This window comes from Coenobita brevimanus, chromosome 110 (assembly GCF_032717465.1).
Source record: "Coenobita brevimanus isolate Jiangsu-jjx chromosome 110, ASM3271746v2, whole genome shotgun sequence".
NCBI lineage: Eukaryota > Metazoa > Arthropoda > Malacostraca > Decapoda > Coenobitidae > Coenobita > Coenobita brevimanus.
This window is the reverse complement of record NC_137063.1, coordinates 2,682,880-2,696,273: the sequence shown is the minus strand read 5'-3', so window position 1 is coordinate 2,696,273 and position 13,394 is coordinate 2,682,880. Positions and strand designations below refer to the sequence as shown.

Sequence of the window (13,394 nt, the reverse complement as noted above, 5' to 3'; positions counted from 1 at the left end):
CCAGGACTCTCATTCCTTCTTCTTCTTGTCATCCTGGCGATTTAATTCAGATCTAATATACACTTCTCAAACTGAAGGGGTTAGATATATATACATATACCCTTAATAAGCCTCGTCAATACGAAAAGCCTTCGGTAAGTTATATTTAATAGCGAAAACGAGACTAAAAAAATAAATAAATAAATAAATATGGTCACCCGTATTCCAGTGGTCAAGAAGCGTCGGACACCAGTAGGCACGTAGGAGTCCATTTATTTAGTTATTTATCTTTTTCATCTTGCGGAACTGGGCCACTCCTACTACTTTAGTGTTAAGTTGTGGTTGTGTGAAATCCCGTTCGGCCTTTGTTTTGAGGTAGGATTGAATCTCCTTGGTTACTGGTCAAAAACAGCGCTTCTGTCTCACCACTGCTGGGCATCAACTGAGCTGAAAGGAGTTAGGGATCTTCGTCAAGTTAGAACAAACGTACACTCTCACTCCAAATTAGTATCCGAACGCTGCATTTTGAAATATGTGATCGAAAAATCTGAAAACAGCTTCCCCAGTGTGTACCTCTCATTAATAATCACTACATTATATATCAGTGCAATGGCGTCAGAGTGTCATTTCAAAATCAGACATGCCAACCGTTCCAAGATGACACGCTAAGTTGCCGGCATATTTTCACATCCATCGTGTCTTGGTGTTTGAATACTTTTTGGTGAGACTTTACAGTCCCTCCTCCAGTTTCATTTATACGGAACAGTTACCATTATTACAGAACAGTTAGGTCTGCAGCTTTTACGGAACAGTTACCATTTTTACGGAACAGAACCATTACCAGTGTTTAAACAATGTAGCAATACGGATGCATCATGTACCCATAAATAACAGTTTTTTTTTTTTCTCTCTCAATTGCAGGTCCCGTGTAGAAAGATGGCGTCTCCTTGGACTCTTATAAAATGCTGGAGTGTGTTTCTGAATCTAATGCTGCTGACGACCTTGTGCAGCTTCTGGTACTCCGAAATGTACATCACAAACATCAAAAGAAGCATTCCAGAAGACGAAAACCCCCAACGCCTCGATTCACCTCCGGACTCTCTAGAAAGTAAAATGTACCCTGACCTCCACAAGTGCGTCTCCCGGCCCGCCAAGCCTTCGTACCAGCAACATGGAGATTACTGGGTCCTCGCCAGCTACATCCCAGCCTCTGTCAGCTTCCCCTGTGACAAATTCGTTACCTACACCACACACGGCGAATTCACATACTTGGATAACCTGCAGCCCCTCGCCTCTCGATGGCAGGTGTGGTGTGCTTAGTTTATGTTTAATATAATCTCACTGAAACCCACCAAAGCGCTGGAGAAAACGCCTTCCCGTGGTGGCGCTGCTATAACCGGGTGGCTCCGCTGTTCGGGTATACAAAAGGTCCCTCAACTTCCTCTATATCCTTCCAAAAAAGGAGAGCGAAGCGGAAAGGAATGGAAACTTTACCCAGCAGTCCTTCGGCTGTGTTTAGAAGAGCATGGAACAAAAACAACAACAACATAAACATCATCAACAAAGAACACAACGACAATAACACCTGAATCGTGCACCAAAGCCGAAACAGATCATATGTGACTCAGACGTACTGCTTCACCCAACATTATGATGATGATGATGATGATGATGATGATTACTGTTGTTGTTGTTGTTCATAGTTTTAGCAGAGGCTCTCTCTGTGCCTTGAATGGGAGTTTGGTGAAATATCTAAATATCATCCCTTCAGTCTGTCTTTTGTATGTGTGTGTGTGTGTGTGTATGTGTGTGTGTGTGTGTGTGTGTGTGTGTGTGTGTGTGTGTGTGTGTGTGTGTTTCTTCAAGAAAAATCAGGGATGTTGTGATGAGAGAGAGAGAGAGAGAGAGAGAGAGAGAGAGAGAGAGAGAGAGAGAGAACTGTTTCCATTCTCATTTTTCCTATGATCAATTTGCACACATACACATGCTAATCAGCCAGTGGGACCAGCAGCATGAGCTAGGGCGGGCTAGTCGAACTTGGGTCACTTTGAATGGGAATCCAGCGCTCTATCAGTTGCATCACCAAGCGTGTGAATGTGTGTGCATGTGAGAGTATGAAGGAAAATTTACTATAAAGTTGCTGTGAAGTGTCCATGTGGTGCTGCCGTAGGGTCCTGTGAGTGTGGCGGTGTATGCTCCAGGTGACGACTTTCACACGACCCTCACCACTATCACACACCTCCGTCACTGCGGCCCCAGCACCATCCACAAGTACGTCACCTTCCACATCTTCTTCGACGCCAGCCACACACCCAAAACGGTAAGCCATCGCTCTCCCACTTCCATAATAGTCGAGTCCATGGTAGTAGGGAGGAAACGGAAGCCCCTAAAACTCCGCTGGCCAAGATATTTAAACCTGCCTTTGCTGTGACGTAAATACGGTGATTTTAAGACGATCTTGTTAAAAAAAAAATATATCTGGAACTAGATGTGATGCTTTTAAGTCATTAAAAATTTATAGGAAAATGAGAGCAGGTAAAAAAAAAAAATCTGGACAAAATTTTCAGAATCTGTCATCGCTGTAACGCGGAAAGTTGTATAAAATGGATTTCGTGGAATAAGTCTTCTAAAGAGCAATGCCATGTGATGTTTTTAGAAATCTAAATCTTTACAAGAGTTATCTTTGTGCTCGCTCCCATCTTATGTTCTGTAATTTGTGGTTCTGTAATTTACGTTCTGTGATTTTCTAATTCACGTTCTGTATTTCTGTAATTTACGTTCTGTGATTCTGTAAATTACGTTCTGTAATTTGTGGTTAGCTTAGCTGGGTCCAAAGTGGCCTTCCGGATATAAGTCTGCCAGATAAACGTACCAAGTCAGCAGGTTTGGTTGCGTATCATTCAAATAATTCCACAGATTCCAACCAGTGTAGAGGCGCTGAACAGGACGGCGGATTGTGAAGCTTCCCCCCTTCCCTCAGCCAATGCCACCACGTACAGGCACCAGCACGGCCTCCTCTACCCCGTCAACATCGCCAGGAACATCGCTAGGCTGGCGGCACACACCTACTTCGTCCTGCCATCAGACATCGAACTGTATCCATCCCTTCATTTTCATCACGGTAAATATATTCCAGTGTTAGGTTCTTCGGCTGTGTTCTTTCTCTCATTTAATTCTCTCTCTCTCTCTCTCTCTCTCTCTCTCTCTCTCTCTCTCTCTCTCTCTCTCTCTTAACCAGTTTATCTCTCTCTTAATTTTAGTCGAGGTAATTTGTTCCAGCGTTCACTCATCACCATCATCATCATCATCATCACCATCACCATCATCACCATCATTATCATCACCAACATCATCATCACCATCATCAACATCACCATCATTATCAACATCACCATCATTATCATCAACATCACCATCATCATCATCATAATCACCATCATTATCATCACCACCATCACCATCATCATCATCATCATCATCACCATCATCATCATCACCATCATCATCATCATCACCACCATCATCATCACCATCATCATCATCACCACCACCATCACCATCATCATCATCATCGTCATAAGCACCATCATTATCATCACCACCATCATGATCACCATCATCATCATCATCACCACCATCATCATCATCATCATCATCATAATCACCATCATTATCATCACCATCACCATCACTATCACCACCATTATCATCATCATCATCATCATCATCATCATCAACTCTCTCTCTCACCATAGGTTGTTTATGTATCTTATATATATGAAATTAAAGAGATGATGTTACCCTTGAGAGAGAGAGAGAGAGAGAGAGAGAGAGAGAGAGAGAGAGAGAGAGAGAGAGAGAGAGAGAGAGAGATGCATGAAGCCGTAAAAATAAGCTATCTTTCACTACATCATCCTTAACTCCATCCATCAGGCGACTTATTTTTTATTATTTTATTCTTGCTCTCTACGGACGATTTTACTCAGCCCAGGAGAGAGAGAGAGAGAGAGAGAGAGAGAGAGAGAGAGAGAGAGAGAGAGAGAGAGACTTTCTTTACCCCGTCTTCCGTTTAAACAGGTAGCAAGTATAGAACAACAGGATAATTTGCCGGATGAAAGGGGTTAAGGTTCTTTGACCAAGTTTTTACAAGGGGAGAGGATGGAGAATGAGAGACTGACTAGGAGAGTGTGTGAGTGAGCTGGAGGGGGAGAGGGGGAGGGGAGGACCAAGGATGAGATGGAGGAATGGAGTGGAGAATTATATCACCTAAAAGATTAATATTCCTCCCGTGTCGATAGCATGGTAGACACATGAATTGCGTGTGTGTGTGTGTGTGTGTGTGTGTGTGTGTGTGTGTGTGTGTGTGTGTGTGTGTGTGTGTTCCGTAACTCGCTTTATCATATCCGCTATTATCATCATCCCTTGTGTGTGTGTGTGTGTGTGTGAACCTCTGACTGTCTGACCACTAACAATGCCAGATATACCCACTTTCTTCCTTCCAGACTTTTTCCAGATGCTGAGGCTGCCCGATGCGTCCACGTCGACTCAGCCACGCGTCTTTGTGCTGCCGATCTTTGAGGTGAAGGAGAATGCGAGTGTGCCGGAGAGCAAGGTGGAGTTACAGCGGTTATTGAAGGCAGAAGAAGCCGTCCCTTTCCACAAGCACGTGTGCCCCCAGTGCCACAACATCCCGAAGTTCAGAGTAAGAGTGCAAGGGAAAGGAATGGGCACTTGAGTTTTGTCTGTCTGTCTATCTGTCTACCTATGTATGTATGTATGTATGTATGTATGTATCAGTCTGTGTGTCACTGTCTATCTATCTATCTGTCTGTCACTCTGTCTGTCTATCTGTCCATCACTCCATCTACCTATCCGTTCATCCATAGAGATAGAAAGATAGGCATATAGACAGACAGACAGACAGATAGATAGATAGACAGACAGATGGACAGATAGATAGATACATACATACATCCTTACGTACATACACACACACACACACACACTCATTCACACACACACAAACAGACATTCGTGCAAATAAATCACTTGGCTCCACTTCATTCATAGGTATACTGATAATACCGATAATTCACAAGGAAGAAGGAAGCATAGTAAGTCCCAGGCGCTTTCGTGTCCTTGCATCTTCAGCTGAAAACACGAAAAGGCTTGATATCTCTCGTGTTTCCTTTTCCCTTCTGTGGATTTTACCATATTGATGTTTATGGAGTGGAGAGGTGTATGAGGGAGGGGTGTGTGTGGGTTGGGGGGAGAGGTATATGGGGGAGGATGGTGTGTGTGTTGAGGGAGAGGTATTTGAGAGAGGGGTGTGTGTTGGGGGGGAGGTATATGAGAGAGGAGGGTGTGAGTTGAGGAAGAGGTATGTACGAGAAGGCGTGTGAGTTGGGGTAAGGGCAGCGTAATGGCAGGGGACAGGGCGACATGGAGGCGATTTGTCTGTGGCCACCCCTTATGGGATTAAGGCGTCTGGCTCTAGGTAGATAGACTCTCTCATGATCAGGAAAGTTCTAGTATTTTGCCCCAGCTAACGTCAGTCTTTTATAATTTATCTGGAGGTGATTATAGGTTCCAGTGAGTGTTGTTATACTCCTTTTACTTTAACTTGGCCTAAAATTGCAAATCTCTCCATATTGAACGCTCATTTGTAACACTAGAATAACACTAAATCTACGGTGATAGTCACGAAGATGTGGCCCTGAAAGGATGTAGAGCCGAAGTACTGTATGATCTTTATTTATTTATTTACCTATTTATTTATTCATTCATTTATTTATATGACCTGTGTGAAATCAGCTGCAAAAGGACAAAACTGTGTCATGGCTGAAGAACTGAATCTGCAGGAGTGGGTGAAGGCGGACGTTACCCCCGGACTGTCGGTCTTCCACATCGGCAAGAGGAAGCCCCCGCATCACCGCTGGGAACCCATCTACGTCGCCACCAACAGGGAGCCGCTGTACGAGGAGAGGCTGTCGTGGGAAGGACAGAGTGACAAGATGACGCAGGTGAGACAGAACGACTCCTATCTTCATATCTATCATCCAGTCCTTTTTTGGTCCAGTCAGGAGTGTACGGGCCCGAGATAAGTTACTCACGTCCTGATATTTAAGACAGATAGCCAGCCTCTCCCTCCCCTGAATGGCATTGTGAGAGAAATAATCCAGTTGGGACACATTTACCCACTGCACAATTAGGCGTCCGTTCGTTCATATGGTTACCACCCAGCGTAGTTTATTGCTCCTAGTTTACGGGAACCACTTCAGCTTGTCATTCACTGCTGAGTCACCCACATACCAGACAAAAATCATTACCCCCATCAAAGTTATAATTAAAAATCCTATTCACCTCCCATAACACAAGTGCCAAAAAAAGTAAGAAGATGATCATTGTATTTCTATGGTTGTATTTGTGTGACTGTATTTGTGTGGTTGTATTTGTGTGACTGTATTTGTGACTGTATTTGTGTGACTGTATTTGTGTGGCTGTATTTGTGTGACTGTATTTGTGTGGTTGTATTTGTGTGACTGTATTTGTGTGACTGTATTTGTGTGACTGTATTTGTGTGACTGTATTTGTGTGGCTGTATTTGTGTGACTGTATTTGTGTGGTTGTATTTGTGTGACTGTATTTGTGTGGTTGTATTTGTGTGGTTGTATATGTGTGACTGTAAGTGTGGTTGTATTTGTGGCTGTATGTGTGGTTGTATTTGTGGTTGCATTTTTATAAGACCATGTGCTGCAGAATCAGACACAAAACTCTTCCTCTGTTCCACTGCCTCACACTTAGGGCATGTCCGTCACTTTCCTCCCTGACGCATCATCTCAGAGAAACGTAACAGATCTTTCAGTTTAGGAATATTAACCAGCAAAGGAGGGTGCAACGTAGAAGATGAAATATTAGGCAAACTTTCTTCCCAACTGAGCACTGGAGGCTGCAACTACAATACAGTGTTTGTGTTTAGGATTAGCTCACATGTTTTCGTTTCTCATGAGGCTTAGTAACACACACACACCCACACCCACACCCACCCACACACCAGTCCACTTCAGATTTATTTTTTATTTTGTTAGTTTTCTTTTTAATGTGTAGGTTGAGACCATTTTCATTACTTGTTAGCTGTCACTAACTTAAATAAACTCTTTCATTTTGGTATTCATTAGATCCGAAACTGCGGTATCTATTTTAAATCTCTAGGGAGCACCATCCACTCTCCTAATGTAGTACTACCTTCACATGACTTTTGAATGATATGCCGAATGTTTACTGTCGCCTAGAAAACTATTTACCACGCGTCGTTGTAACCAAAATATCTAAACCGTCGCCTTGTGGTAAGCTGGTTAGGGAATGGGAAGCAGATGGGGTGTAATGGGTGGTTGTGGTTTACTGCTCACATATTACCACTCAGGGACGAGCAACTGATCACCCGCCTTAAGTATGGAGACTTAGAAGTATTGACCAGGAGCTCTACGCTCCTGATGGCGCAGTGAAGAATTAGATACATTGATAGACGCATAGCTAATAGACAGACAGACAGACAGACAAACAGATAGATAGACAGATAGTATTGTCTATGAGTGTGCCCTGATTTCATTACTTCCTGATACTTTGGCTAATTTACAAGAACAGAATAAAAAGTGCTCCTACTTTCGCCTTCAGAATTCCACCGTCTTTATTAAACTTTCATACTGGTCAGAGTTTCATATTTGGAGTTTATCGTGCCATTCAGACTAACGGTAAACGACGTACAATTAAATCAGTTCTTGGCGAGTCTCCATTACGTAATATTTCTACATAGTTATTATCTCCGCCAGATGTACATCATGTGCGTGCAAGACTACGAGCTTCACATACTGGACAACGCCTTCCTAGTGCACAAACCGGGTATAAAGCGTGCCAGTCGCAACCCCGCCAGGCAGAAGATCGTGAAAAAGCAGAACCACGTCATCAGGTCCAAGATTACCAATGAATACAAGGCGATATTCGGTGTGCGGAAAGGCTGCAGCGTGTGATGGCAAGGAACTAGAACTTGGCGCGGATTTCCACTGTACAGTGAAGTATCGAACATGACGTGTCTGTGGCGAAAATAAGAGGCAGTGATACTGCGTATGAAAGGAATTGTAAATACAGGTATACGTTATTAAATACACTTCCGAATTATCATATTCAGTTACTTAAAAAAAAAAAAAAAAATGCCGCTGAAGATTCAAAAATATACGTTAAACTCTGACCAAGGCCCCCGGCCAGGAGTCCCTACGGGTGTATGAGGTACCAGGAATGTGTACGTGATAAATGGTACTGGGTAGCAGTAGTCTATCTATCTATCTATCTATTGCCAGACGCCTCAATCCCGTTTAGGGTGGCCACAAACAAATCGCCTCCAAGTCGCCCTGTCCCCCGCCATTTCACTGCCCTGCTCCCAGCTCACACCCCCTTCTCTCATATACCTCTCCACCCCATCCCTCCATCTCATCCTCGGCCTCCCCAACCCTCTTCCCCCTCCACCTCACTCACATACACTCTCTTCGTCAGTCTTTCACCCTCCATCCTCTCCACATGGCCAAACCACCTCAGTGTGTTCCTCATAACGCTTCCTATCACATCCACATCCACACCACAACGCTCCTTTATATCCTCATTCCTCAGCCTGTCTCTCCATGTGACTCCACAGGCTCCTCTTAAATAACTCATTTCCACTGCTCTCACTCTTGACTTGTGTCCTTCCAACAACGTCCAAGCTTCACTTCCGTACGTTAGAGTTGGTATCACAATACTGTCATGTAGTAACTTTTTCACTTCCATGCTCACTTCCCTGTTTCTTATCACTGCTTTCAAAGAACCAGCAACCTTTCTTCCCTGCTGTACCCTTTCAAGCACTTCACCCTCCAAACCTCCATCCTTACTCATCACACTACCCAAGTACTTAAACGTACTCACATTTTCCAATTCCTCACCATCCAACCTCGCTGTACATTCACTGACTTCACCTCTCTCAAAGACCATCACTTTACTCTTCCCTACATTCACCTTTAGACTCCGTTTCTTACACACTCTCCCAAACTCATCCACCAAGCCTTGCAGCTCCCCTGCGTCTTCACTCAACAACACAGTATCATCTGCAAACAACAGTACAGGGAGTTTCCAAACACTATCCTCTCTCACAAGGGCCACTCCAACATCCATTACCCTACCTTGTACCTCTTTTATTACCCCATCCATGTACAGATTGAACAACCATGGAGACATGACACATCCCTGTTTCAACCCAACTTTCAAAGAGAAAAATTCACTTAGTTCACCATCCACACGCACTGCAGCCTTCGCACCATCGTACATACTCTTCACAGCATTCAACATCTTCCCATCTACTCCATATATTCTTAACACTTTCCACAATCCTTGTCTATCCACCCTGTCATATGCTTTCTCCAAATCCATGAAAGCCGCTTACAACTTCTTTCCCTTCTCTAGAAACTTTTCCACTAAAGATCTAAGAATGAATTACTGATCTACACAACCTCTTCCCTTCCTAAAGCCTCCCTGTTCCTCTCCAACTAATCTCTCTGTTCTTTCTCTAACTCTGTCAATAAGTATCCTACCATATACTTTTCCTATTATACTAAGAAGACAAATGCCCCTATGATTACCACACACTTCTTTTTCCCCTTTTCCTTTGTACAAGTGAATAATTATACCTGACTTCCAATCCTCCGGGACTCTACCTTCCTCCCAGGCCAATCTGCACATCTTTCACATCCATCCTACTACTATCTCTCCCCCATGCTTCAGCAGTTCACCACACACTTCATCGATTCCTGGGGCTTTCCCCGATTTAACTTTCTTCATTGCTTCCACAACTTCTATCCTACTGATTTCTTCCTGTCTTCTCACCTCCCTCCTTCTCCCAGCCATTCCCCAGCCACTTATACTCGCATTACTTCCATCCTCTATGTTCAACAATTCCTTAAAGTGTTCTCTCCATCTGCTCATTTTTTCTCCCTTCTCCACTAGTAATCTACCATTTTTATCTTTCACTCCCCTGCTAAATTCACTTCCACCCTGTCTTACTCTTTTCACCTCTTTCCAGAACATTTTCTTACAGTCCCTCCACTTTACATTCAAATTCCTTCCAAATTCCTCATTCACTCTCTTCTTACTCTCTCTTACTAATCTTTTCACCTCTTTCTTTCTTTCTACATATAACTCTCTCTTCCGCCCCTCAACTTCTTCCACGCCCCTATTTCTCATCCATTCATTGTATGCATTCTTCTTTTGTGCCACAGCCTGTCTCACCTCTTCAGTCCACCGCGCTGTTCCTTGCACCCCCCTCCGTCTTCTCTTCCTTCCACACGCCACATCACATGCTGCACATATTTCTTCTGTAAATAACCTGCACACACCTTCCACGTCTCCCATCTGCTCCAATTCATATGTGCCCAATCGTTCCTCCACTTCTCTCTTATACTCTGCCTTTTTCTCATCCTCTTGTAACCTTTCCACTCTCCTTGCAACTACTCCTTCCTCTCGTCTTTCCCTTATTCTATTCCTCCATCTTACTTGAATCCTAATTCTGGCCACCACCAAGTAGTGGTCAGAAAGTCCACTCCCCCAACCTCTCTAAGCTCTTGCATCCATTACACATCTTCGCATCCTTTCATCCACACACACATAATCAATCATTGCCTTCCTTCCATTCAGTTCACCACCCACCCTTCTCATCACTCGCCATGTATACCTGTGGATCATTTTATGCCTGAAGAGGGTATTGGCTATCACCAACCCCCTCCCAACACAAATGTCCACTAACACACTCCCATTCTCATCTATCTCAGCAGGCACACTCCACTCACCAACTATTCCATCCACCTTCACATTACCAACTTTACCATTCATATCACCGATCAAAAACACTCTCTCATTCCTTCCAAACTTTTCCATGCACACTTCTACATTTGTCCAGAACTCTTCTCTCACTCTTCTAGCACGATCTTGCGTTGGCGTATACACACACACACACAATCGCCCACATTTGTATTCCAATTTTCAACTAAGAAGTACATGTGTTCTTATTTATTTTCAATGACTTAGGAATAAATGCCGATTCTCACCAGGCACGCAAGCAATATTAATATATAGGCTTTTTATGCATTATCACAAATTGGGGTTCATTAAAAGAGTCAGATTATATGGTAATTATTTTTAACCTTTTTTGCTCTTTTTTGAAATTTAACAATTCTGTAAACTTATTGCAAAGGAAAATCCACCCCCACTCCTAAAAAAAAGGGGGGGGCTCCCAATTACTCCCTTTCTCCACCCTCACTCCTAAAAAAGAAAAGGGGGGGGGGCGAACTCCCTGGATTCCCCTTCTGGATGCGGCACAGGCATTGTAGGGAGTATTTACTAGACTGAACATCGACAGTAGTACAGGAACGCAAGGAAAAGGCAGACATGATTACCAGAACGAAGGAAAAGGCAGACGTTATTACTAGACAGCAGTACAGGTAACGAAGGAAAAGGCAGACATGATTACCAGACAGCAGTACACGTAACGAAGGAAAAGGCAGACATGATTACCAGACAGCAGTACAGGTAACGAAGGAAAACGCAGACATGATTACCAGACAGCAGTACAGGTAACGGAAGGAAAAGGCAGACAGGATTACCAGACAGCAGTACAGGTAACACAAGGAAAAGGCAGACATGATTATCAGACAGCAGTGCAGGTAACGAAGGAAAAGGCAGACATGATTACCAGACAGCAGTACAGGTAACGCAAGGAAAAGGCAGACTTGAGTACCAGGCCTTTGTAAAGAGAGTACTGACTAGATGTAAATTGTTGCTTCACACTACTAGGTACTTTGAGGTCATGAATACAGGAAGGACAGAATGACAAGGATGGAGGACCTGACGGACGATAAGGTATGGAGAGAAACTATAAGGAGTGAACTGCCGAGAGGGGAGCTTTTGTGGTTTAGGTATGGAGAGAAACTAAGGAGTGAACTGCCGAGAAGGGAGCTTTTGTGGTTTATTTCCTGATATGCTATTCTGGATTATTATGCGACAAATAGATGTCCTAATGCCATGGAGGACATTTAAAGTAGGTGTGGGTGTCCTTTTATAATCTGCAAATGTTTCCTCCATGTCGCTTCCAATGACACACACTATACGAACTTTGACAGTATTATCGAATTATACAACACGTACAATATACACGTGAATAAGTGCCCTGAAAGTTAAGGGGTCATGAAATTTAAGGAACCCCGAAAGTTAAAGAACTGACTTAATACGTAACTCAACCTGACACATCCCTCATCCCTCTTAGCTCGGTTGAAATGAAGTTTAACAGGACGGTTGTGTTTAGCTTTTTCCCGCGCATTCCAACCTCACTACAAAGGCTCATCTCGGGGAACAACAAATCGACAAGAGTTTAATTTGCTATCATCATCCTGACCTCTCTCTCTCTCTCTCTCATTACTCTACGCTTTATATCACCGGCCATATATATTCAGTCCGTCAACTTGCAGGTTAAAAAATGGGACAATTAACCCTCATTTGACACAAAAACAGCAATGGTATTATCCTAGCAAGAGAGAGAGAGAGAGAGAGAGAGAAAGAGCGAGAGAGAGTAGGGGAGAGAGAAAGAGAGAACGAGAGAGAGAAGAAATAGGGATACGGTTCATCAGACCTTATATTTCAACTTTATTCTCGCAGACTAGTCACACACTTTAACAATTGCTGCCTAACACTGGCCTATGATGATGATGATGATGATGATGATGATGATGATTAATTATTATTGTTATTATTATTACCAGTTTAAAATCTACAGCACAGCTAAACCTTTTCACAGAAACACTTGTATTCAATATGGCATAGGCCTATAGGCCTACCTATTCCTGCACACACACACACACACACACACACACACACACACACACACACACAGGTGACCAATGACCACGATGCATTTGGCACCACAGAAAAATGTAACAATAACTTTTTCCATCCAACCATCAATCATCCAATCCTACGCCACCCCATACGGATCGTAGGAGCCCGGGGCTTGGCAAGTTGGTCCTGACATCATAGCATCACTCATCCCTGAATGGCACTCCGTGAGCAATTAACCCAAATCACCCCTTGGATATAAACCTACAGAGGCTCAACCCGATTGGAGCGCCTTAATTACTCACTTAACCACCAGACGCCATAATTGGTTATATGGTTACCACCCAGAGTAGTAAATGGCTTCCTGGTGTACAGGAAACTATTTGGCTTGTCTCTCAGTGTAGACTCACTCATAGGCAGATGGAAGAGGAAAGACTGAAGGTAAGAAATATAGAAGAGAATATCCTTTTCCTCTATGAATAATAATGTGGGTACGCCGTAGCCCCTCGCTC

At 43.5% G+C, this 13,394-nt stretch overlaps 1 protein-coding gene across 1 annotated transcript; it reads left to right on the top strand.

The window, feature by feature from the left end:
- The first annotated feature begins 915 nt into the window (after positions 1-915).
- On the top strand, positions 916-8,006 carry LOC145417404 (beta-1,4-glucuronyltransferase 1-like). The gene is made up of 6 exons (XM_080286083.1): positions 916-1,284; positions 2,150-2,299; positions 2,896-3,100; positions 4,482-4,681; positions 5,841-6,002; positions 7,809-8,006. Exons 1-6 carry the CDS (start codon positions 916-918, stop codon positions 8,004-8,006), a joined length of 1,284 nt encoding a protein of 427 aa, XP_080142209.1.
- The last annotated feature ends 5,388 nt before the right edge of the window (positions 8,007-13,394 follow it).

Bases quoted from the DNA above. Each gene is read 5' to 3' on its own strand.
- LOC145417404 (XM_080286083.1), top strand. From the start codon at position 916: ATGGCGTCTCCTTGGACTCTTATAAAATGCTGGAGTGTGTTTCTGAAT. The intron at 1,285-2,149 runs GTGTGGTGTGCT...GTGCTGCCGTAG, and splicing joins CCCTCGCCTCTCGATGGCAG to GGTCCTGTGAGTGTGGCGGT. The intron at 4,682-5,840 runs GTAAGAGTGCAA...CTGAATCTGCAG, and splicing joins ACAACATCCCGAAGTTCAGA to GAGTGGGTGAAGGCGGACGT.